This window comes from Dendrobates tinctorius, unplaced genomic scaffold, assembly GCF_039654945.1.
Source record: "Dendrobates tinctorius isolate UK_male_01 unplaced genomic scaffold, ASM3965494v1 ptg000039l, whole genome shotgun sequence".
Taxonomy (NCBI): domain Eukaryota; kingdom Metazoa; phylum Chordata; class Amphibia; order Anura; family Dendrobatidae; genus Dendrobates; species Dendrobates tinctorius.
In genome coordinates this window covers 6,684,075-6,710,620 of record NW_027361707.1, presented here as the reverse complement: position 1 = coordinate 6,710,620, position 26,546 = coordinate 6,684,075, and the positions used below count along the sequence as shown (strand labels likewise).

The following is a 26,546-nucleotide window of genomic DNA, read 5'->3' as shown; positions in this document are numbered from 1 at the left end:
TGTCAGCACTCTCCTGCAGACGGCCCTTCCTAGCCTTTCACCAGGACAAGGTGGTTCTCCGTACAGTCCCATCCTTCCTTCCGAAGGTTGTGTCCAACTTCCACCTCAATGAGGAAATTTCACTGCTATCCCTTTGCCCGGTGTCGGTTCATAGAGTGGAGAAGGCTCTGCATACGCTTGACCTCGTCAGGGCTTTGCGTATATACGTGTCTAGGACTGCACCCTTCCGGAAGTCTGATTCCCTTTTCCTTCTTCCGGAAGGCGTTCGCAAGGGTCTGCCGGCTTCCAAAGGTACCCTTGCCAGGTGGATCAAGTCCACCATACAAGAGGCTTACCGCCTTAACAATTCTCCTCTTCCGGCCGGTATCACGGCACACTCTACGCAGGCGGTAGGGGCCTCCTGGGCCATTCGGCACCAGGCTTCGACACAACAGGTGTGTAAGGCGGCTACTTGGACTAGCTTACACACGTTTACGAAACACTAGAGAGTTCATACCCAGTCCTCAGCGGATGCGAGCCTGGGTAGATGGGTTCTGCAGGCGACAGTGCCCCAAGTTTAGGGACCTGTCTACACAATATTCGTCCATTGCTTCCCACCCAGGGACTGCTTTAGGATGTCCCATGGTTCTGTGTCCCCCAATGAGGCGACAGAGTAAAGGAGATTTTTATGTACTCACCGTAAAATCTTTCTCTTAGCCTCTAATTGGGGAACACCGCTCCCACCCTGTTGCCCTTACGGGCCGTTGTTACGGTTGAGTTCTCATATTGTTCTTTGAGCTCGTACATGGTGGCCTTATTACAGGCATGGTTGTTATTTCTGTTAACTTCCTCCTAATGCTTTTGCACAAAACTGGAGAAGGCTGACGCTGTCCAGGGGTGTATACTGCAGAGGAGGAGCCATAGTTAATCTTTTTCAGATTATGCATAGTGTCGCCTCCTAGTGGACAGCAGCATAACACCCATGGTTCTGTGTCCCCCAATTAGAGGCTAAGAGAAAGAGATTTTACGGTGAGTACACAAAAATCTCCTTTTTCACCTCGTACTACCTGCCTAACTGCGTTGCCACGGGGACAGAGTTCGCCCTTCTGCAAGGCCTGTGATCCCGAATGCGCTCAGGAGCCCTCTGCCGCTACTGAACCCAGTGTACCTAGTCCCCTAGTGGGCTTTGTTACTGTCGCAGTCTATGACTTCACTGGCTAAAGCAATTGAGTCCCTCCAAGAACCCTCCACAGTTCGGGGCATTTGTCTGCCTGTCCTAGAAGGTTCTTCCACCTCACGGGAACCGTCGGCCAGCAGGGGCCGTTCTCAGTCAAATACTCCACAGGCTTCTTGGAAACGGGTTCCTAGCACAGCACGTCTCCCGGGCCTTCTTGCTCCTCGGCATTAGTGGGCTCCTTTTCCCTCTCCCCCTCACCCGAGGTTCGCCGTAACCAGGACTCTTGAGTCCGATTCCGACATACCCCTTGATCTAGTGTCGCGGATTATCAAGCGATGGTGGATAGTCTCATTGAGGTCGTCAGCCAGACTCTGAAGGTTGACAAGGACTCTAATTCCCTCCTGGATCATGCAGTGTCCTTCAAGAGGACCAAATCCCGCCTAGTGTATTCTCTAACCATCCCGAATTTCAGGAAATAGTCTGGCGGCATAGGGAGCGACCGGACAAACACTTCGCAGGTCTGAAGCCTCTTGAGGCGAGAGAGCCCTCTTCAACGAATCTGTGGAAGGGCCAAATCCCCTCCAGTTGATCCACCTGGCCACCAAAACCCACCTATCCTTACCAGATGGATCCTCAATTAAGGACCCCAAGGACCGTCAGAGAATCTTGCCTGCTCAGTTTTTGAAGCCTCAGGTTCGGCACCCTCTCCCTCCTTTGCCACGGCGTGGGTAGCTAAAGTTATTCCCTGGCCAGAACCATTCAGGATAGTAACCTCCCCCTGGAGGCAGCGGAGCTGGCCAATCATATCTCCCTGGTTCGGGACTATTTGGTGCACGCTTCCCTGGATGCCGCTAACTGTGCTGTGCTTGCAGCCTCAAACACCGTCACCATCAGACGGGCACTGTGGCTCAGGAAATGGCGAGCAGACTCTCCAAAAAGTCCTTAACGTCTCTGCCTTATCAGAGCGGTCGTTTATTTGGAGGGAAGCTTGATCAGCTTATCACTGACGCCACAGGGGGAAAAAGTAAATTTCTTCTCCAGCAGAAGACTAGGCGACCCTTTCGCCGTCAGCAACAGACGAGTTTCCGGTCCTTTCGCAGCAATCCCCGTTGGTCCACTACGACCACCTCTTCCGAATCGGATTGTCCCCCTCAGGGGGACAGGGGTCCCCAGATTTTGTGCAACACAAACCAGTTGTGGAAAAGCCGACCCAAGCAATCCAGATCTAAGGGATCCAGGTCCCATAGATTCTCGGCTCAATGACTCGCGGGATTATCCGGTCGACACCAGCAAGGAAGGAGGTTGTCTACTCCTGTTTCGTCGTGCCTGGCTCTTTGTCATTTACGAGGAATGGGTCAGGGACCTGGTGTCCTCCGGATACAAGATAGAATTTTCTTCCTGCTCTCCAGCATGCTTTTTCACCTCACGACCTCCCAAAACAGGGGCTCTGGAACACCCTTTCTACCAAGCCATCGATTTGCTACGCCAAGACCAGGTCATCATTCCGGTCCTAGAAAACGAGAAGTTCGAAGGGTTCTACTTGATCTTATTCGTGGCTCCGAAGTATGGAACGGTGCGGCCCCTTCTGGACCTGAAGCTCCTAAACAAGTTTGTCAAGGTCCGGCACTTCTTGATGGAGTCCCTCTGTTCTGTCATCACTTCGAAGGAGAAGGGGGAGATTCTAGCATCCATAGGCATCCGGGATGCTTACCTTCATATCTCGATTTTTTTCCCCCCCGCCAACCCCCCTCGCCAGAAGTTCCTGTGCTTCGCTGTCCGCAAGGAACATTTCCAGTTAACAGCTTTGCTCTTTGGCCTCGTCACCTCCCCCAGAGTGTTCACAAGGGTCATGGTGGCCATTATATCCATTCTACACTCTCGGGGCATTGTTGTTTTGCCATACTTAGATGACCTTCTAATCAAGGGCCCTTCTTTCCAAGCCTGCACGGAGTGCATCCGTATCACTTTGGACACACTTTCTCGCCTGGGCTAGCTAATAAACTTAAACAAGTCTTCCCTATCCCAGCTCAGCAGATATGTTTTTAGGAATGGCCCTGGACACCTCCCAAGGCTTGGTGATTTTTCTTCAAGACAAGGTCTTAGCCCTTCAACTGGGAGTCCAAGCAATTTATCGTCCGTACCCTCACTCCATCTGATTCGGCATGGCGGGTCCTGGGCAAGATGGTGGCAGCTATGGAAGCTGTTCCCTTCGCCCAGCTACGTCCTCTGTGGCATGCGATTCTGGCAGTCCGGGACAGGAGCCCGTTCTCTCTCGACCCCGGCTGTGTCGCTTGTCTCCGCGGGTTAAGCAGGTGAGCAGGTGGTGGATGTTGCGGTCTTCCCTCACCCAGGGGAAATCTTTTCTCCCGATTCAAAGGCTGAAAGTTACCACCGATGACAGTCTTCTCACCTGGGGGGCCGTCTTTCGTCATCACACTGCGCTGGTCGCCTCGGGAGTCGCTTCTTCCAATCAATGTCCTGGAAATCCGGACGATTCGGTTGACCCTGCGGCAGTTCCATCACCTCCTGGCAGGTCGACCCATCCGAATACAATCGGACAACGCCACGGCTCTGGCATATATGATCCATCGGGGGTTACCCGCAGCAGGGCAGCAATGTATGAGGTGGAACGCATTCTCCGCTGGGCTGAGAGTAACCGCTCGGTCATCTCTGCAGTTCACATCCCGGGCGTGGAAAACTGAACGGCAGACTTCCTCAGCCGTCAGGTTCTTGCTTCGGGAGAGTGATCACTGCATCCGGAGGTCTTCCAACAGATCTGTTATCGCTGGGGGCCTCCGGACATGGATCTGATGGCATCCAGACTAAGTGCCAAGGCGCCCGAGTTCATAGCTCGGTCCCGGGATACAGAGGCCAATGGGGCGGATGCACTGGTCCTTCCATTGAGTCAGTTTCGTCTTCTGTATGTGTTTCCCCCACTTCCATTACTGCCGAGGGTCATCAGGAATAGTAAGGCGCAAGGAGTTCCAGTGATCCTAGTCGCTCCGGACTGGCCGCACCGGGTGTGGTACACGGAGTTGGTGCAGCTCGTCGTCGATGTTCCCTATCAACTTATGGATCGACTAGATTTGCTCTCCCAGGGCCCAATTTTCCACCAGAAGTCAATGGCCCTTTGTTTAACGGCCTGGCCGTTGAATCCTGGGTCTTAACCCAAGCTGGGTTCTCCCCAGAGGTGGTTTCCACCATGATCAGCGCTCAGAAGCCAGTATCGGTGCTCATCTGTCACCGCACATGGAAAGCCTTTTTTGCATGGTGCAGAGACTGCGGTCATTCTCCTCTCGTCTTCTCCATCCCCACCAATTTGAAGTTTCTTCAGACTGGTCTAGACTCAGGCCTTGTGCTTGGCTTCCTCAAAGGTCAGATCTCTGCCTTATCAGTTTTATTCCAGCACAGGATAGCTTCCAAGGTGGGCAGCACGGTGGCTCAGTGGTTAGCGCTGCAGCCTTGCAGCGCTGGGGTCCTGGGTTCGAATCCCACCAAGGACAACATCTGCAAGGAGTTTGTATGTTCTCCCCGTGTTTGCGTGGGTTTCCTCCGGGTACTCCGGTTTCCTCCCACACTCCAAAGACATACTGATAGGGAATTTAGATTGTGAGCCTCATCGGGGACAGTGATGATAATGTGTGTACAGTGCTGCAGAATATGTTAGCGCTATATAAAAATAAAGATTTATTTATTTATTTTTTTTTCCAAGCTGCAGGTGAGAGGACCTTCATTAAGGGAGTCTCCCATGTGGCACCCCCCCTATAGAAGGCTGTTGGATGCCTGGGACCTTATCTTGGTCCTCCTAGAGGAGGCTCCTTTTGAGCCGCTACAGGACTTATCTCTGACGCTCCTTTCATGGAAAGTCGACTTCCTTGTCGCAGTTACGTCAATCAGGCGAGTATCTGAGCTGGCCGCTCTTTCCTGTTGAACCCCTTTCCTAATTTTCCACCAGGACAAGGTTGTTCTCAGGCCATCCCTGTCCTTACCCAAGGTGGTTTCTTTTCACCTTAACAAGGACATTGTTTTGCCTAGCACCAGTACACCTTTTTGAAAAGGCAGTTCACACTCTGGATCTGGTGAGGGCCCTCAGAAGGTACGTCTCACGGACGACGTCCTTCCGTAAGATGGATGCCTTATTCGTTCTTCCTGAGGGTCACAAGAAAGGGCTTGCCACTTCAAAATCCACAATAGCCAGGTGGATTCGCTCGGCTATTCAAGAGTCTTACTGTGTCAGAGGCAAGTCTATCCCAGTGGGGATTAAGGCACACTTCACTCATTCAGTGGGTGCATCCTGAGCCATTCGGCACCAGATGTCGGCGGGACAGGTTTGCAAGGCTGCTACTTGTTCCAGTCTGCACACCTTCTCGAAGCATTACAACATTCACACTCAGGCTTCTGCAGATGCGGGTCTGGAAAGATGGATCTTGCAGGTGGCGGTAACGTATCTCTAGGCAAGGCAATTGGTGCGTGGGCTTTGTTCTGGTCTGTCTGTTCCCCACCCAGGGACTGCTTTGGGACATTCCATAGTCCTGTGTCCCCCAATGAGGCGAAGAAGAATCAGTGATTTTTGTGTACTCACTGTAAAATCCTTTTCTCCGAGCCACTCATTGGGGGACACCGCACCCACCCAGTTGGACTGATGCTTTGAACATGTTCTTTGGTTTGACGTTTTTATACCCTTAATTTCCTACTGCTTTGTCACGGAACTGGTTCGGCTGGAGCCAATGTCTGTGTGTATACTGCAGAGGAGGAGCTAATCTTTTTGTGTCTACTTATTGTCAGCCTCCTAGTGGCAGCAGCATAACAGCCATGGTCCTGTGTCCCATGGCCCTGTGTCCCCAAATGAGTGGCTCGGAGAAAAGGATTTTACGGTGAGTACACAAAAATCCCTGTGTTTTTTCAATGTGGGCCCTTTATTTTTTTCACACATTTTTTGTCATTAAAAACCTTTAAGGAAGGGGCGCATTTCAACATTTTTAATACTTTTATTTATTTTTAAACCTGATTTACAATGTAACTGGGGCTGGTATAGCACCCTGGTTACAGGGATAACTCAGTCTTTTGCCTTCATAGCAAAGGTGACTTGATCTCCTAGCACTCAGCAGCTTCTGCTCTCTCCTTATAAACCAGTGTTCAAAGGACCACTGGGTCTGGAGGAAGAAGGTCTTGTTCAGCACTTTGTATAGAGTGATAAAGAAGGCAGAGACGGAAATAAACCATCTCTGTCTTTTATATAAGGAGAATGGCTGTGTCTCACAGCCGCTTCCCCACTCCCTTAGTTGCATGATCTCGTGTAGTTTGCTGTACTATGCAGTGACTTTTTTAGAAGGTCACTGCACAGTATGATGAGGACAGCCTGAACGTTTATAGTCTATGGGCAGTTTAAGATGGTTAAAGGGGGTTACCCGGTGCTTTTCCCTTCCGCATCTGAGGTGAGCGGTGCCAAATATGTTACCTGTCAATCATGCAGGGTTATAAACCTCATCTGCACCACACCTAGATATTAATTTGTGGGAATGTTGCAGGATTTGCAGGAAATAAAGAAGGAACTTTCAAAGTCTGGACAAGAGATGGTGGTGGAAGAGTCGAAGGCGAGTAAGAGGCTGACAAAGAGGGTGAACCGTATGATCGGGCAGATAGACAAAATCATATCTGAGCTGGAGAATGAAGACAAAGTGTTGGATGAAGGAAGTGCTGCGTCTCCTCCAGTTGGGTAAGTGCATGAGACTTGTGTTGTCTTGGGAGATTCTTATAATTTTTTTTTTTGTTTTTCAAATTTTTGTAAGTTTTGGAGACTGGTTACAAGATCCCCTTTTTATCGCGCAATGAACGCCATAAAAATGGAATCCTAAAAACAATGGCAGAATTGTTTTCTTCACCATTTTACTAATTGACTCTGGAAGAAAAAAACTAAAAAATTAGCAAATGACAAATATGAATAATGGTGATAATGTTTTGCTCCAACTGAATTGTAATTTAATCTGTAGTGTTTGCTGCATCAGTTTTACCGTGGCCAGGAGTATGTCGTGTGTGTGTGGTTTTTTGCTGTTGATTTTTTTTCTGTTTTTGTGTCTTGTTTTTTTTTTTATCCTCCTGTGTTCTCATGTAGTCTTGTGTCCCGTTTTCATGTCCATCGTGTTCGTGATCATACAATCACTTCCAGATCTTTTGTGAGCGGCAATCATCAGAGGTCCCCGGCTTAATCGCCTCTCCCTGCTTCCCGTTTCCCCCTTTTTTTATTTTTTGCTCGCTCTTTTCCCTTATTTTAATGGCTATAACTATTTGCTGTACACAGATTGTATTTCGCCTTTAGGGAGAATCTCGTCAGCATTAATGAGCTCATTAACATCATGAGGCACATCCAGAAAATCCCAGAGCAAAAGCTGCTGAGATTAGCCGAGGCTTTGGATGAAAACCGGGACGGGAAAATTGACCTAGATGACGTGGCTAAGGTAAGTGGTGTCCTCCAGTCCTTACGTTAGTAGAAGGTAGAGTTTATTTTACACCTGCTGCGTCTATTAAAGAAGTTGTATCAAGGTTTAAATTTATAACCTATATCCGTGGGATAAGTGATAACATCTCTACCTCTGAGACCCTCACTGATACCAAACACCAAGGCTCTGAAGAGTGCCATGTGAATGGTGCAGTGGTTGAGCATGAGCACGGGCGCGCCGTTCATTCTCTGAGACCGCCAGAGATGCTGATGTACAATGTTCAGATTGATCTTTGACACATTGAAAACGAAGGAAGTGTATGTGTGCATGCTCAACCACCGCTCCCTTCACATGGGTTCAGTGGAGACACAACAGACCACAGGTTGCTCGTGTTACTATGAGCAAGATGGGTGGCCTATGCATGCTCCCATGGCCTGCAACGTCTCCGGACTTGTCTCCTATCGAGCACATCTGAGACGTCATTGGTCGTTAGTTGCAGAAGGAGCTGCCAGCAGCGGATCTTGCTGAACCTTCCTCAGACTAACATTAATGACCTCACTGATGGCAGCTGAGGCTGTAAGTGCCGCGATTTCTCACTTGGTGATCATTCTGAATAAATCCAGATGTTTTGAAAATGTTTCCATATTTTATTTATTTTTTTTTTTTTATCAGTTGCAGATCAGTAACTTGTCTGCATCCTGCGATTTCTATAGTTCCACGTCTTGTCCTTCTTAGTGATATAATTTTTAACCCCTTGACGACCACCGATGCGTATAATGGCAGCCGCCAAGGGGCTTTATTCCCTCACTGCAGTTTTAAAACGGTGATCGGGAATAAGGCAATAGCGCCGCTCAGAGTTGAAAAATCTCTTGTTTCAGAAAAAAGTACGATCCGCTGTAAAAAAAAAAAAAAATCCTTTCTCTCTCCCCTAACCTCACCTCATCTAACATGTCAGAGGAGAGAGATGGTGACACCATTCCCTGGCCTCCCCTTCTCCTCATTCAGCAAAATGGCGATGGCGATAAAGTGAAAAAATTGGGGTTATATCAACACTTAAGAGGCAAAATGTAAATGTTTTTCGTTCCACTTAGAATTGAGAGTCCTCAGTGGTTGATACCTTTTAATGGCTAACTGAAAAGATGGTAACACATTGCAAGCTTTCGAGACTCAGGTCTCTTCATCAGGCACTGACTAATACAAAATCTGAAGAATCACATATTCATGCCCATCACAGCACAGAAAAATTGCAATAGCTAAGACAAGTGACGTGAAGCAGAACTATCAATATGGGAGAGGGAGAAACCTAAATATTGGAACAGTTCATAGATAAGTAGTGTGAAAGTTTTATTGCCCTCTGATGCGGTCTAGTTCTGACCCCAGAAGGTCTGAAGAGCAAATTCCTTCATTGCTGTAAAAAGACATAAATCTGTGTGACACATTCATTCCTGCACTGAGTGTGTCAAAAGTTGTCATAAATTTATACTCCCAGACTCTTCTGTCTCTCTGAGACTTGAAGTTACCTTTCAATACCAGTAATTTCATGTCCGTGGTGCTGTGATCAAGTATACAAAAATGTTTTGCCACAGGTAGATCCATTCTTTTTTCTCTTATTGTGTGACGATGAGCATTCATCCTTGTTCTAAGCTTTTGCCCGGTCTCCCCCACATACAGACCCCCAGTTGGACATTTAGTACAAATAATTAAGTACACCCCATTAGATGTAATGCAGGTGAAAGTACCAGTGATCTTGTAGTCCTGATGTGAGTTGGGGATCTTTATCTTGTCCGTGGTCATTATAAATGGACAGGTTTTACATTTTTTCTGGTTGCAAGGAAAGGTTCCTGCAGCTGTTGGAGAGGACAGGGAGCTTCTGACAATGATGCTTCTTAGATTTGGGGACTGCCTAAAACACAGTAGTGGGGGGGGAGGGGGTCTGGAAATATGGATTGTAATCGGGCATCTTTTTGTAGTAAAGGTTGTTATTTCCGTGCAGCTCCCCTTAGCACCTCCAGATTTGGATTGTAGGTGACCACTAGAGGCACTCGGTTATTTTCTTCTTTAGCTTTGTAATGTAGCAGGTGATTCCTTGACATTCTGGTGGCTCTTGTAATTTGGTTTTGAATTGTTCTTGGATGGTAACCCTGATTCTAAAAGGCGACCAAGGTGTTCGTCTCTATCCGTGGGGTTGGAACATATACGATTGTACCTGATGGCTTGGCTGTAGACAGTAGCTGCTACATGACAAAGCTAAAGATGAAAATAACCGGGTGCCTCTAATGGTCACCTACAACCCAAATCTGGACCCAAGATCACGAAAAATGGAGACGCTACAGGTATCGGAAAATGGCGCAATTTTTTTTTTTTTTTTTTTAACAAACTTTGGATTTTTTTTTTTCAACACCCAAATAAAAAAGAACCTAGACATGTTTGGTGTCTCGTAATGACCTGGAGAATCATAATGGCAGGTCACTTTTAGCATTTAGTGAACATGCTAAAAAAAATCCAAAAAATACTTGTGGGATTTCAATTTTTTTTTTGCAGTTTCAAAGCACTTGGATTTTTTTTTCCCCCATTTTCGAGTACACGACATGGGAAAACCAATGGTGTCGTTCAAAAGTTCAACTTGTCCCGCAAAAAATACGCGCCCTTATATAGCCATATTGACGGAAAAATATAAAAGTTATGGCTCTGGGAAGAAGGGGAGGGAAAACAGAAACGCAAAAGCAAAAAAGGACTCCGGCATGAAGGGGTTTAAAAAAAAAAAAAAAAAAAAATTCCTGACAACAGTTTTGAACAATTTGAGGGATGTTGTTTTTAAACTGGTATCACTTTTTTGACGTCTCCAGTATGGTAGCCCCCCAAAGTCCATTGAAATCTGAATAGGACTCTAAAGGAACCAGGTTTTGAAAATTTGCGAAAAAAAAAGAGAAATTGCTGCTAAACTTTAATGCTTCTAACATCCTAACAAAAAAAAAAAATGGATGTGTTGAAGAATGATGCAGATGAAATGTAGACATGTGGGAAATATTATTTATTATTTTCTACAGCATGACTTACTGGTTTAAGGATATAAAGATTATTTTTAATTTTTTCCAAAATTGCAATATTTTCAGATTGGATTTGCAGAATGGTGGACCCTGTGTTATCTACTGTATATAGGTGTTGTCAGTAGAGTTGAGCGATACCAGCCGATACTTGAAAATATCGGATCGGAATGGATCGGCCGATCTTAAAAAAAAAGTATCGGTATCGCCGATTCCGATACCGGGAACCAATGCAAGTCAATGGGGCCAAAATATCGGAATTAAAAAAAAAACCTTTCTTTCCTTGTAGGTTAATTCTACATGAAGAAAAACAACTAAGAATAATGTAGAATGTATTGTGGGAGGTGGAGGAGACATTAAAGCCATAGAGGTTTAGCCCAATCAAATGGAATAGCAGGAATTAAACTTTTTTTTTTAAAGATGTTAGGAGTTACAAAGATATTGACTATGTTAGCCTCATTTATATTTTGCCAGACATGTATGTCTTCTTCTTCTACTTCCTTTTTTTACATTCTTCTTCTTCTTCTTCTTCTACTTCCTTTTTTTACATTCTTCTTCTTCTTCTTCTACTTCCTTTTTTTACATTCTTCTTCTTATTCCTTTTTTTACATTCTTCTTCTTCTTCTTCTACTTCCTTTTTTTACATTCTTCTTCTTCTTCTTCTTCTTCTTCTTCTTCTTCTTCTTCTTCTTCTTCTTCTTCTTCTTCTTCTTCTTCTTCTTCTTCTTCTTCTTCTTCTTCTTCTTCTTCTTCTTCTTCTTCTTCCTTTTCTTACATTCTTCATATTCTTCTTATTCAACAATTATTATTCTACATATTCAGCTTCTTCATCTTCTTCCTATTCTTCTTCATCATATTCTTGTTTGTGTCAGGCATTCCTGTAGTTGTTATCTAGAAAAGTTAGAAGTTTACACCTTCCGTTCTGCCTGTCACAAAAGATTTACAACAGGATTTGTCCGCGTTCAGTTTGGCCTGCAGAAGCAGGCCTTTTCCAGGGGCACCACGAGGAGGAACGGACTCACCCCCATACACTGCTTAGTCTTCTTCTGCTTATAAATAAGATAATATCATTTGCTCAGAGTATTAGTCTTATGCTTAATGTTCTTCTGCTTTGTTTTTTTTATGCTTCTTTGTCTTCTCTCTCTTGTTGTTCTGCATCTTGGTGGTTGTCTTCCTGTTCTTTGTCCTCTTGAACCAGCTGACGGTACTGGCACCCGGAGGGGCAGCAGAAGGAACAAGAGCCAATGGCACTACCGAGGACCAGCTGACGGTGCTGGAACCCGGTTACTAAGCAGGAGGTACCTGTGCTACAAAGCACTACCAAGGACCAGCAGACGTTGCCGGAACTCGGATACCGAGATGGAGGCACCTAGGCCAAACGCTCTGACGAGAACCAGCTGACGGTGCTGGAACCCGGAGGGGTAGCATAAGCTGCAAGAGCAAATGGAAATAGCGAGGACCAGCTGACAGTGCTGGCACCCGGAGGGGCAGCAGAAGGAATAAGAGCCAATGGCACAACCGAGGACCAGCTGACGGTGCTGGAACCCGGTTACTAAGCAGGAGGTACCTGTGCTACAAAGCACTACCAAGGACCAGCAGACGTTGCCGGAACTCGGATACCGAGATGGAGGCACCTAGGCCAAAGGCTCTGACGAGAACCAGCTGACGGTGCTGGAACCCGGAGGGGTAGCATAAGCTGCAAGAGCAAATGGAAATAGCGAGGACCAGCTGACAGTGCTGGCACCCGGAGGGGCAGCAGAAGGAATAAGAGCCAATGGCACTACCGAGGACCAGCTGACGGTGCTGGAACCCGGTTACTAAGCAGGAGGTACCTGTGCTACAAAGCACTACCAAGGACCAGCAGACGTTGCCGGAACTCGGATACCGAGATGGAGGCACCTAGGCCAAACGCTCTGACGAGAACCAGCTGACGGTGCTGGAACCCGGAGGGGTAGCATAAGCTGCAAGAGCAAATGGAAATAGCGAGGACCAGCTGACAGTGCTGGCACCCGGAGGGGCAGCAGAAGGAATAAGAGCCAATGGCACAACCGAGGACCAGCTGACGGTGCTGGAACCCGGTTACTAAGCAGGAGGTACCTGTGCTACAAAGCACTACCAAGGACCAGCAGACGTTGCTGGAACTCGGATACCGAGATGGAGGCACCTAGGCCAAAGGCTCTGATGAGAACCAGCTGACGGTGCTGGAACCCGGAGGGGTATCAGAAGTTACCCCTGAAAAGCAAAGTTGGCATGCCGCAAGCTGGCCGCAGTTACCGAATCACAGAGTCCTACAGGGGGTGCTTGTCCTACTGGCACTATGGAACAAACCTTTCTTACCAGAACCCGCAGTCCACATAGGAAGCACCTAAACTGCTGGCACCCTAGCCTCGGCTAACCCAACCGCAACACGACATGGCAACTTGGGGTGGCAAACTGACATTGACACTTCCCGGAAACAGCAGGCAGGGCTGGAACCAAGCTGGGCAGGAGGGAGTACCCGTGCCAAAGTCAGTTATGAGCAGCAACTGGCGATGTTGGAGCCCAGGACAAGCACTTAGCAGGCTGAGGCCTGATGTGCTGTCAATTGGGAGGCAGCAGGACAGATTGCCATCAAAACAGCAGGGGAACAGCTGACGTTACTGAACCCCACAAACACAGGAGCTAGTGTTTTACTCTGTGAAGACGGCACTTCCGAGCAACAACTGGCTGTGTTGAAGCCCAGGGACAAGCACGGAGCAGGCTTAGGCTGCATTGAAGAAATTTTAAGATCGGTTGTAGACTACTAATTTGAACCAAGCTCCACTTAGGCCTGTGGATTCACTGATTTTCGTATTTCCCCTGTCCTCCAACCCCGCCAGTTACAGCTCCGAAGTGGCGTCTGCACAATCCACACTTGTTCCTGTGTTACAGGTGTTCAGTCCGGTCAGTTAATCCCCTGATGTGTGTCCGGCAATGTCGCCTGCTCTGTCCACATTCCGATAATGGGAATGTGGACAGAGCAGGCGACATTGCCGGACACACATCAGGGGATTAACTGATCGGACTGAACACCTGTAACACAGGAACAAGTGTGGATTGTGCAGACGCCACTTCGGAGCTGTAACTGGCAGGGTTGGAGGACAGGGGAAATACGAGAGACAGTGGAGCCACAGGCCTAATTGGAGCACGGTTAAAAATCAGTAGTGGTACGACTGTGTAGGCAGCAGGAGACTTTGCCATCCACACAGCAGGGGATCAGCTGACATTACTGAACCCCACTGAGACACGGGAGCAAGTATCTCTTTCCGTGTGGACGGCACTTCCGAACTACAACTGGCTGTGTTGAAGCCCAGGAAATAGGAGGGTGTAGGCAGAGGCCTACTGTATTTTGAATGAGTTTACAGCAGGAGAGACTGCCATCCACAAAGCAGGGGATCAGCTGACGTTACTGAACCCCACTGAGACACGGGAGCAAGTATCTCTTTCCGTGTGGACGGCACTTCCGAACTACAACTGGCTGTGTTGAAGCCCAGGAAATAGGAGGGTGTAGGCAGAGGCCTACTGTATTTTGAATGAGTTTACAGCAGGAGAGACTGCCATCCACACAGCAGGGGATCAGCTGACGTTACTGAACCCCACTGAGACACGGGAGCAAGTATCTCTTTCCGTGTGGACGGCACTTCCGAACTACAACTGGCTGTGTTGAAGCCCAGGAAATAGGAGGGTGTAGGCAGAGGCCTACTGAATTTTGAATGAGGTGACAGCAGGAGAGACTGCCATCCACACAGCAGGGGATCAGCTGACGTTACTGAACCCCACTGAGACACGGGAGCAAGTATCTCTTTCCGTGTGGACGGCACTTCCGAACTACAACTGGCTGTGTTGAAGCCCAGGAAATAGGAGGGTGTAGGCAGAGGCCTACTGAATTTTGAATGAGGTGACAGCAGGAGAGACTGCCATCCACACAGCAGGGGATCAGCTGACGTTACTGAACCCCACTGAGACACGGGAGCAAGTGTCTCTTTCCGTGTGGACGGCACTTCCGAACTACAACTGGCTGTGTTGAAGCCCAGGAAATAGGAGGGTGTAGGCAGAGGCCTACTGTATTTTGAATGAGTTTACAGCAGGAGAGACTGCCATCCACACAGCAGGGGATCAGCTGACGTTACTGAACCCCACTGAGACACGGGAGCAAGTGTCTCTTTCCGTGTGGACGGCACTTCCGAACTACAACTGGCTGTGTTGAAGCCCAGGAAATAGGAGGGTGTAGGCAGAGGCCTACTGTATTTTGAATGAGTTTACAGCAGGAGAGACTGCCATCCACACAGCAGGGGATCAGCTGACGTTACTGAACCCCACTGAGACACGGGAGCAAGTGTCTCTTTCCGTGTGGACGGCACTTCCGAACTACAACTGGCTGTGTTGAAGCCCAGGAAATAGGAGGGTGTAGGCAGAGGCCTACTGTATTTTGAATGAGTTTACAGCAGGAGAGACTGCCATCCACACAGCAGGGGATCAGCTGACGTTACTGAACCCCACTGAGACACGGGAGCAAGTATCTCTTTCCGTGTGGACGGCACTTCCGAACTACAACTGGCTGTGTTGAAGCCCAGGAAATAGGAGGGTGTAGGCAGAGGCCTACTGTCTTTGTAATGCGGAGACAGCAGGAGAGACTGCCATCTCCACAGCAGGGGAACAGCTGGCAGTGCTGAACCCCACTAACACTTGAACGAATGTGTTTGGCTCTGTGGAGACGACACTTCTGAACACCAACTGACGCTGTTGGAGCCCAGGATTAGGCGAGGAGCAGGCTGGGGCCTACTGGATTTTGGCAGGTGAAGGCAGCAGGAGACTTGCCATCTCCACAGCAGGGGAACAGCTGGCAGTGCTGAACCCCACTAACACTTGAACGAATGTGTTTGGTTCTGTGGAGACGACACTTCTGAACACCAACTGACGCTGTTGGAGCCCAGGATTAGGCGAGGAGCAGGCTGGGGCCTACTGGATTTTGGCAGGTGAATGCAGCAGGAGACTTGCCATCTCCACAGCAGGGGAACAGCTGGCAGTGCTGAACCCCACTAACACTTGAACGAACGTGTTTGGCTCTGTGGAGACGACACTTCTGAACACCAACTGACGCTGTTGGAGCCCAGGATTAGGCGAGGAGCAGGCTGGGGCCTACTGGATTTTGGCAGGTGAAGGCAGCAGGAGACTTGCCATCTCCACAGCAGGGGAACAGCTGGCAGTGCTGAACCCCACTAACACTTGAACGAATGTGTTTGGCTCTGTGGAGACGACACTTCTGAACACCAACTGACGCTGTTGGAGCCCAGGATTAGGCGAGGAGCAGGCTGGGGCCTACTGGATTTTGGCAGGTGAAGGCAGCAGGAGACTTGCCATCTCCACAGCAGGGGAACAGCTGGCAGTGCTGAACCCCACTAACACTTGAACGAATGTGTTTGGTTCTGTGGAGACGACACTTCTGAACACCAACTGACGCTGTTGGAGCCCAGGATTAGGCGAGGAGCAGGCTGGGGCCTACTGGATTTTGGCAGGTGAAGGCAGCAGGAGACTTGCCATCTCCACAGCAGGGGAACAGCTGGCAGTGCTGAACCCCACTAACACTTGAACGAATGTGTTTGGCTCTGTGGAGACGACACTTCTGAACACCAACTGACGCTGTTGGAGCCCAGGATTAGGCGAGGAGCAGGCTGGGGCCTACTGGATTTTGGCAGGTGAAGGCAGCAGGAGACTTGCCATCTCCACAGCAGGGGAACAGCTGGCAGTGCTGAACCCCACTAACACTTGAACGAATGTGTTTGGCTCTGTGGAGACGACACTTCTGAACACCAACTGACGCTGTTGGAGCCCAGGATTAGGCGAGGAGCAGGCTGGGGCCTACTGGATTTTGGCAGGTGAAGGCAGCAGGAGACTTGCCATCTCCACAGCAGGGGAACAGCTGGCAGTGCTGAACCCCACTAACACTTGAACGAATGTGTTTGGTTCTGTGGAGACGACACTTCTGAACACCAACTGACGCTGTTGGAGCCCAGGATTAGGCGAGGAGCAGGCTGGGGCCTACTGGATTTTGGCAGGTGAAGGCAGCAGGAGACTTGCCATCTCCACAGCAGGGGAACAGCTGGCAGTGCTGAACCCCACTAACACTTGAACGAACGTGTTTGGCTCTGTGGAGACGACACTTCTGAACACCAACTGACGCTGTTGGAGCCCAGGATTAGGCGAGGAGCAGGCTGGGGCCTACTGGATTTTGGCAGGTGAAGGCAGCAGGAGACTTGCCATCTCCACAGCAGGGGAACAGCTGGCAGTGCTGAACCCCACTAACACTTGAACGAATGTGTTTGGCTCTGTGGAGACGACACTTCTGAACACCAACTGACGCTGTTGGAGCCCAGGATTAGGCGAGGAGCAGGCTGGGGCCTACTGGATTTTGGCAGGTGAATGCAGCAGGAGACTTGCCATCTCCACAGCAGGGGAACAGCTGGCAGTGCTGAACCCCACTAACACTTGAACGAATGTGTTTGGCTCTGTGGAGACGACACTTCTGAACACCAACTGACGCTGTTGGAGCCCAGGATTAGGCGAGGAGCAGGCTGGGGCCTACTGGATTTGGGCAGGTGAAGGCAGCAGGAGACTTGCCATCTCCACAGCAGGGGAACAGCTGGCAGTGCTGAACCCCACTAACACTTGAACGAATGTGTTTGGCTCTGTGGAGACGACACTTCTGAACACCAACTGACGCTGTTGGTGCCCAGGATTACGCATGCCGCATGCAGAGGCCAATGGGCAGCGGTTTTTATGGAGGTTGTGGACTACTACTGATTCTAACCATGCTCCACTTAGGCCTCTGGCTCCACTGTCTCTACTATTTACCCTGGCCTCCAACCCCGCCAGCTACATCTCTGAAGTGGCGTCAGCACAATCTACACTTGTTCCTGTGTTACTGGTGCTCAGTCCCATCAGTTGATCCCCTGATGTTTGTCCGGCAAGTTCGCCAGCTCTGTCCTCATTCCCACTACTGGTTATGGGAATGTGGACAGAGCAGGAGACCTTGCCGGACACACATCAGGGGATAAACTGATGGGACTGAGCCACAGGAACAAGTGTAGATTGTGCTGACGCCACTTCAGAGATGTAGATGGCGGGGTTGGAGGTCAGGGGAAATAGTAGAGACAGTGGAGCCAGAGACCTAAGTTGGGCACGGTTAAAAATCAGTAGTGGTTTGAATGTTGATGGAGCTGGTGACTCTGCCGTCCACACAGCAGGGGATCAGCTGGCATTACTGAACCCCAGTAACACAGGAGCTAGTGTGTTTCTCTGTGCAGACGACACATCTGAGCGACAACTGGCTGTGTTGAAGCACAGGGATTATAGTTCAGGTGGTAGAAAAATGAACACACCAGCAGACCTGGATACAGTTGCCAACCACTAATTTAGTCTGTAAGAGGAATGGCAAAGTCTTTGGAGATCCAGGCCTTGTTCATTTTCAGAAAAGTCAGCCGGTCAACATTATCGGAAGATAGTCGCGTGCGACGGTCTGTTAGTACACCACCTGCGGCACTAAAGACACGTTCCGATAATACACTGGCAGCAGGGCAAGCCAGCACCTCCAATGCATACTGGCTAAGCTCTGGCCATGTATCCAGCTTAGAGACCCAAAACTTGAAGGGGGAAGAGCCATCTGGGAGTACAGCGACAGGGCAAGACATGTAGTCTGACACCATCTGATGGAAGCGTTGCCTCCTGCTGACTCGAGGCGTCGCTGATGGTGTAGACAATTGTGGTGGACACACAAAACTTTGCCACATTTGGGCCATAGTGGTCTTGCCTTGTGCTGCGGCACTGCCTCTGCTCCCTCTTTGTGCAGAGTTTCCTCCACTGCCTCGACGCACAGAGCTGCTTTGTAAAGCACTTGCAACAATGCTGTCGGGTGGAATGGAAAACATTATGGACTGCACCAGTGACTCTTCGTACTCCCGCATTTTACGCTCCCGGTTCAACGTTGGTATGAGCCTTTGTACGCTGTCCCGGTAGCGAGGATCTAGGAGGGTGTACACCCAATAATCAGCCGAGACGAGAATGTGGGCGATGCGGCGGTCGTTTCTCAGGCACTGCAGCATGAAATCAACCATGTGCTGCAGACTCCCAACTGCCAAAGAACCGCTGTCCCCTGTTTGAGGCGTGACCTCGACCTGCTCTGCATCACCCCACCCTCGCTGTACATACTGAGTAGAGGTTTGTGTACCTCCCTCCTCTGGAGAGATGTCTTCCTCCTCCATCGACTCCTCCTCATCCTCCTCACAAAGTGTCCCCTGCCTAGGCCTTTGTGAGGAAACACGTAGCGCAGACTGTCCAGAAGCAGATGGCATTTGGGACTCCTCATCCTCCACCTCTTCTGAAACCTCATCCCTTAGTGCTTGCAGTGTTTGTTGAAGCAGGCAGATAAGGGGGACAGTCATGCTGACTAGTGCATCATCTGCACTCGCCATCCGCGTGGATTCATCGAAGGCACGCAAAACGAGGCAGATGTCCTTCATAGAGGCCCACTCAATGGTGCTGAAGTGTGAACGGCGCACAGTGCGACTTGTTTGCGCCTGATGCAGCTGGTACTCCATGACTGCTGCCTGCTGCTCACACAACCGCTCCAACATATGTAACGTTGAATTCCACCGGGTGGGTAGGTCACATATGATGCGATGTTCTGGAAGGCCAAATCGTCGCTGCAGAGCAGCGAGGCGCGATCTTGCCGTGCTGGAACGTCGCAAGTGAGCGCACTCTATGCGGACCTTGTGCAACAGTGCATCAAGATCCGGATAGTCCCTCAGAAAGCTCTGCACGACCAAGTTAAGAACATGTGCCAGACATGGGATGTGTGTGAGGTTGCCTAGGCCAAGAGCTGCCACCAGATTTCGGCCATTGTCACACACTACCAAGCCCGGCTGGAGATTCGCTGGCCCAAACCACACATCGCTCTCCAGCTTGATAGCATTCCAGAGCTCCTGCGCTGTGTGGCTTCGATTCCCCAAAGAAATTAATTTGAGTACAGCCTGTTGACGTTTGGCCACGGCTGTGCTCATATCGGTCGTAACAGGCTCCTGCTCTGCTGTTTCTGAGGAACTTGAGTAGGAGGAGGAGTCTATGTGTACAGACTGGAGTCCTGCAATCCGTGGCGTTGGAAGAACACGTACAGCGCCACTCTCCAGATCCGTACCCGGCTCCACAACATTGACCCAGTGGGCAGTGAGGGAAAGGTATCGTCCCTGTCCATGGTTACTGGTCCACGCATCGGTGGTCAGGTGGACCTTGCTACTAACGGCGTTTAGTAGCGCATGTTTTATTTTGCCCTCAACATGTTTCTGCAGGGCAGGGACGGCTCGCCTGCTGAAATAAAAGCGGCTGGGCACGTTGTATTGGGGGACTGCCAATGCCATTAAGTCCCGGAAGGTGTCAGTGTCCACCAGCCTGAATGACAGCATTTCAACTGCCAGAAGTTTGGCAATGCCAGCATTCAGAGACTGTGCTCGGGGATGGTTTGCCGAGTAAGGGCGCCTTTTATCCCATGCCTGTGCTACCGATGGCTGTGATGGATGGGAACGTGCTGTTATGGGTGGAATCTGACAGGGTCTCCGGACAACAGTGGCAGAGGTTCTTCCTTGGCGATCCTGTGAGGAAGCCGAACCAGCAGTGTGTGAGCTGGAGGAAGAGGGCCCAACACGAACTGAAGAGGTGGTAGGTGGTGCTGTACGTTGGCCTACGTCTTGAGGGTGTCTATGCAACTCCAACTCGTGCTTGGTGCGCACATGTTTCCACATATTTGTGGTATTGAGGTTGCTGACATTTCTCCCTCTTTTGACTCTCTGATGACACAGCTTGCATTTGACAAAGCAAATGTCATCTGCAACTGTGTCAAAAAAGGACCACGCACTGCAACTCTTGTGAGCGCCCGGTTTGCCTTTGGAAGGAGGAATGCTCCTAACGGGTGCCGAAGTGGAGGGTACAGGCAACCAAGTCTTCCCCCTCCCTCTGCCTCCTGTTTTGGCCGGTAGGGGAATCTCTTCCTCCGAGCTGCTCCCACCACCTTCCTGTTGCTCACGCCATGATGGGTCAAGGACCTCATCATCTTCCCTCCCCTCTTCAAACAGCTGCTTCTCCGGGGTTGTCTCGCCAGCACCGTACGCACCAGAAAGTGGCAACTGAGTCTCGTCATCATCTGATGCGTACTGAGGTGTGCTGACCATAGGCACTGGCCCACTCGCCTCTTCAGATTCAGAGGGACAAAGAAGTTGCGCATCACTGCATACTCCCTCTTCTTCACATTCAGGAATGCTGCTTGGCTGGCCCCCTCTTTCCAAGCCAACAGATTCCGAGAACAGAAGTAGAGATTGTGATGGCTCCTGTCCATGTCTCTCTGACTGCCTGGGCACTTTGGCAGGTGGTGAAGAGACAGATGGTTGCTCTTCGGTGCTCTGACCCTGAGAGGATGCGGAAGTAATTGAAGTCGATGCGTTAGCTGCCATCCATCCGACAACGGCTTCAATTTGTTCCTCCCGCAGCAGTGGGGTACGTTGAGGTCCTACAAAGCTGCGCATAAAGGACTGTTGCCTGCTAAAACTGGGGGATGCTGATCCACTGGTGCCCGCAGCAGGCCCAGAATCCCCACGTCCTCTACCTGTAGAATCCCCACGTCCTCTCCCTGCAGAATCCCCACGTCCTCTCCCTGCTGAAACTCCACGCCCACGCCCACGCCCCCGCGCCTTACTCCCTGCCTTCTTCATCTTGCAAGACTGCTTAAGATAGGCAAAAAAGGACAAAGGGGGGCCTTAGTGTGCTTATTCCTGAACAGCTGGTTACAGGTACAAGAAACACTAATTTTATGAAGTGTGTGTGTGTGGACTAGACTTTAATAGGAGCTGATGTGGCCTACACAAGTTCAAAATGTAGTGTTTGGTGAACTTTTTATGTGGTTTCTTTGTTTGAAACAAACTCAAAGTATGAGAACAAAGAATTGAAACTGATAGTATCACCAACTTTTTGGAGCTATTACAATGCAGGCAGGTAACCTACAATGCAAAAGATGAGGCTCCAAAAAAATTGGGTAATACTAATCTGGCTGCGCCGGCAGGGCACAAGCCAGAAAAAAAGGCTCCTCTATCTACTCCTATATAGTGTTTGCAACCAACCAATGTTGATGGATACGGATGGATGCACACTAATAGGAGAAGAAAAAATGAGCTGCACTCAGAGACAAATATGTGTGAGGCAGTGACGCACGTTGAGCGTCCTACAACCAGACGTAGCTGCAGGACACTCTACTCAGCGTGAGCTGCACTCACACACAGTCAGAGACCTCTCAGACAGCCGTCAACAGTGCAGCTAAGTGGGCACTGGCACTGACAGGCTGCAGAAAGGCTCCGCTGTGTACTCCTATATAGTGTTTGCAACCACCGTAGATGGAGACGGATGGATGCACACTAATAGAAGAAAAAATGAGCTGCACTCAAATAAAAATATGTGTGAGGCAGTGACGCACGCTGAGCGTCCTACAGCCAGACGTAGCTGCAGGACACACTACTCAGCATGAGCTGCACTCACACACAGTCAGAGACCTCTCAGACAGCCGTGAACAGTGCAGCAAAGTGGACACTAGCACTGAAAGGCTGCAGAAAGGCTCCGCTGTCTACTACTAGTGTTTGCAACCAACGTATATGGATACGGATGGAAGCACACTAGATTGAAATTATTTAAAAAATGCAGCTCAAAAAATAAAAGATGTATGAGGCAGCAGTGATCACACTGGGTGGCCTACAGCCTGACGTGGCTGCAGGACCCACTCCACAGCGTGAGCTGCACTCACACAGCCCTTGCAGACAGCTGTGAACACTGCTGCTAGGGCAAAGAACGCTACAGTGGTGGTTTATGTAGCCTGGATAAAGCACAATATTGTTTTTAGAATCGCTATTTCTAACTGTCCCTCACAGTCTTCTACAGCAGCCTGTCCCTAACTGAATTCACAGCAGAGTGACCAGAAATGGCGGCTGCGGTGGCTTTTATAGTGCATCATGACATCATTTCGGCAGCCAATCACAGCCATGCCAATAGTTAACATGCCTACATGCCTAACAGGATGTGCCCACACTTCGGAGGATTCCCATTGGCTTAATCAAAGCAAGCAGGCTCATAGCATGATGGGAACTTCCTATTCCGATTCCGATCCCGGAATCCGATATGAAAAAAGTATCGGAATTAAGTATCGGAATTCCGATACCGCTGATATCGGCCGATACCCGATACTTGCGGTATCGGAATGCTCAACACTAGTTGTCAGTCATTGTACAGGAGGAGGAGGTGAGCTGTGATATCACCTATTGTGAGTGATGGACCCTGTGTTATCTACTGTATATAGGTGTTGTCAGTCATTGTACAGGAGGAGGAGGTGAGCTGTGATATTACCTATTGTGAATGGTGGATTTTGGTATCTGGTAGTATATAGAGGTGTTAGTAATTGTACAGGAGGAGGTGAGCTGTGACATCACCTATTGTTAATGGTGAGTCCTGTGCTATCTACTGTATATAGAGGTGATACCTGTCATTGTACAGGAGGAGCAGGTGAGCTGTGACATCACCTATTGTGGATGGTGGATCCTGTGTTATCTACTGTATAAAGGTGTTATTAGTCATTGTACAGGAGGAGGTGAGCTGTGACATCACCTATTGTTAATGATGGATTATGTTATCTGCTGTATATAGACGTGTTAGTCATTGTACAGGAGGACAAAGTGAGCTGTGACATTGCCTATTGTGAATGGTGGATCCTGTGCTATCTACTGTATATAGAGGTGTTATCAGTCATTGCACAGGAGGGAAAGGTGAGCCGTGACATCAGCTATTGTGAATGGTGGATTTTGTTATCTGGCAGTATATAGAGGTGTTAGTAATTGTACAGGAGGAGGAGGTGAGCTGTGACATCACCTATTGTTAATGGTGGATTCTGTTATCTACTGTATATAGAGGTGTTATCAGTGATTGTACAGGAGGAGGAGGTGAGCTGTGACATCACCTATTGTGAGTTTGTGTTATCTACTGTATATAGTGGAGTTACCTGTCATAGTAATCCTGTGATGATAATGAAACTGCAACTCCAATGCACAGGATAGGACGTATGAGTCTCGTATTGGGTCTAGTACCCAGTGTGAAAATTGCAATGTTTGATGAGATGTTTTCCACATTTCCCCTCTGTCTCCTCTCAGGTCGTGGAACTGATTGACAAGGAGGACATCGACATATCTACCAGCCAAGTTGCTGAGATCATGGAGCTTCTGCAGAAGGAGGAAAAACTGGTTGTGAAAGAGAAAGCGAAAGAAAAAGCCGAAAAGGAGCACGTGGCGGAAGTGCAGAACTAGACCTCACCGATCCATATTCTATGTACACGCACATCTCGTAATTTACCCAAACCGCTGCTACCGTGTTTCTAATGCTTTTTCGGGTGATTTCATTGCCAAGTGAGATATTCGCGTCGTATGGAGTGAAATAAAGGCTTTGTGTACAGTGAGCACCATTCCAGGAGCAGCCGGCTTTGTACCACTTTAGTCAATAGAAAATCCAATGCTATTATATGTTTCACATATATTGCACAATTATATATATTTTTTTTATCAATTTATGGGATCGTAGACTTTTGGCTTCATTTTTCTTTCCATATTAATCAACCTGGTATCCCTTGGATGTGCCATATCCCTATCCGATACCTTTCATCTGCACCCATTGCCGAGTTTTTTTATATAATGCAATGTGTTCTAGGGTTTTGACCATAAAAAGGTCACAGTTTGCACAATTTGTCATGAAAAATTGAGACACTTTATGCTATTTTTGGGCATTCCCAGGTGAATATTTAGTCACGTGACCTGTTGGGACCTATAGAGGATATAGCAAAATGGAGGGATGTGCATGACCCATAGAAGCTGTAGTAAAATTTTGGCATCTGTATAGTCTTTTTATAGGATATGGAATATGTAAGTAATAACCCTGTGCTGCATGATGGGTGCCCATAGGGAAAAACTAAAGGATGTTGGTAGGTACCCATGGCAGTGCCATTGGGGAAAGAGTAAAGACTGTTCATATTCCTGTGTTGGTAAGTACCCATGGCAGTGCCCATAGAGACTGAAGTAGAAAAGTGCAAATTCATATATGTTGAGGTTCTCTACATTCATTCAGTCCGATGTATGTAGAAAAGGCATCTTCAAGGGATACCAGGCTCTTTATTATGGCCAGAAGCAGCTGGTAGATACGTTTCCTACAAACCAATCCATCCATTTTGGTTTTGTTTTTGGGAGTGTAGCAGAACCTTTAAAAAGGGGGTTGTCCAGGATTAGAAAAGCAAGGTGACTTTATTTAAAAAAAACAAACAAACAAACAAACTGCACCATCCCTGATCAATAGGTTGTGTCTAGAGCTTAGCAAAAAAGCATTTGAAGTACCCCGGTCTATGGCAGCCAGACCAGGGCTGTGCAAAGCTCCTTGATCAGCACTTTAGTGCCGGCCATGATGTCACATGAGACCTAGTGACTGGGTCTCACTGGAACCAAGTAATCGCTGAAGGCTCCCAAAATGTATTTAATATTGCAGCAAATGCCAAATCACTTGGAACTGCAATACCAGACACAACCAATGTACAGGTGGGGCGCTGTTTCTAGTAGAAGCAGGCATTTTTTTCCAGGTGTGAAAAACCCCTTTAAATAAATAAAGCTGCTTTCTGTGCACGCTCTCCAAATCCTAAAAATTTAAAGGGACTCTTCATTATCGCTGCTCTTGGTTATGGGCTTTAAGCATCCAGTCATGACCTAGCGGCTGTATTGAAAATGCTCTTTAATTTTTTTTTTTTTTTTTGTATATTGCCCTTTAGCTTTATTTTTAAACCTATTAATTTAACTTTCCGCGGCTGCCTCCCCGGGGGGCAGAGAATGTATTATTGTGAAAATTTATATTTTTTTCTCAATTGCCTTTATTCATTTCCTAGGAAGAATCGTCCTATTTATTTGCGGCCCGGTCCTGCGGTGCTTTTTTTTGTGTGTTTTAAAGCCAGGAATGTAATATTATATATTTTTTTTTGTAATATTATTTCTATGCATTTTAATTCGGCAGCACACATCTTCATCTAGTCATTAGTGGATATTGTCCAATAGTTTTTATACTGATTATATTAATAATACGGATCTGCGATGACTCTAATCTTCCTGTGTATGATTGTAAATAAGATAAATGGCGGTGTGACGGGTGAGCGGACGGCGGCTCGCCCCCGGGGGTTCCTGTTTCTCTTACTGCTGCTTTGCTAATAAAACAATGTCTGTAGAAATATCCGGACGAATGTCCCACTGTGTATATTCTTATTTTAGAGAACTTTCCAAAATTGGTGATTTCTACCCTAGAAAGACCACCAAATCCGTAGCCCGTGCTGCGCCATCTTACTGGACGCTTCCAATCCATCTCTTGCCTAGAGATCAAAATGGATCTTTTAGTATAAACTATCTTGGCTTTTATGTGTATCTGGAGGCGATCTACATGATTGTGCTTAAAGACAAAGGAGACAGACTATTATGAGTGTTATGTAGTACCATGTTTCTCCTGTAGTGGCCGCCTTTATGCCAGTAGGCCCTTAAGGGGGGTAATAATCAAAATAAATCACCCCTATACTTTGTAAAGAAACCTAAAGATTTCTTCTCATATACTTTTTATGCTTTCTTTCCATTGTACGCTCTCTTGCTTTCGAGCATACGCGCTCTTTCGTTTGCTCGCGCTCTTGCTTTCGAGCATACGCGCTTTCGTTTGCTCGTGCTCTCTTTTGCTTTCGAGCATACGCGCTCTTTCGTTTGCTCGCGCTCTTGCTTTTGAGCATACGCGCTCTTTCGTTTGCTCGTG

General features: G+C 48.4%; 1 protein-coding gene across 2 annotated transcripts in view; it reads left to right on the top strand.

Annotated features, from left to right (window-relative positions):
• The window catches only part of LETM1 (leucine zipper and EF-hand containing transmembrane protein 1), a 64,318-nt gene extending 38,327 nt beyond the window's left edge, over positions 1–25,991 (top strand). The window contains exons 12-14 of one of the 2 annotated variants that reach the window (XM_073574437.1): positions 6,685–6,872; positions 7,455–7,611; positions 23,882–25,991. In XM_073574437.1, coding sequence (XP_073430538.1) covers positions 6,685–6,872; positions 7,455–7,611; positions 23,882–24,034 — 498 coding nt within the window. In that variant the 3' untranslated portion in view covers positions 24,035–25,991. The remainder of the gene's footprint in view (positions 1–6,684; positions 6,873–7,454; positions 7,612–23,881) is intronic. The other variant, XM_073574438.1, reaches the window with a different exon arrangement.
• Positions 25,992–26,546: the final 555 nt, after the last annotated feature.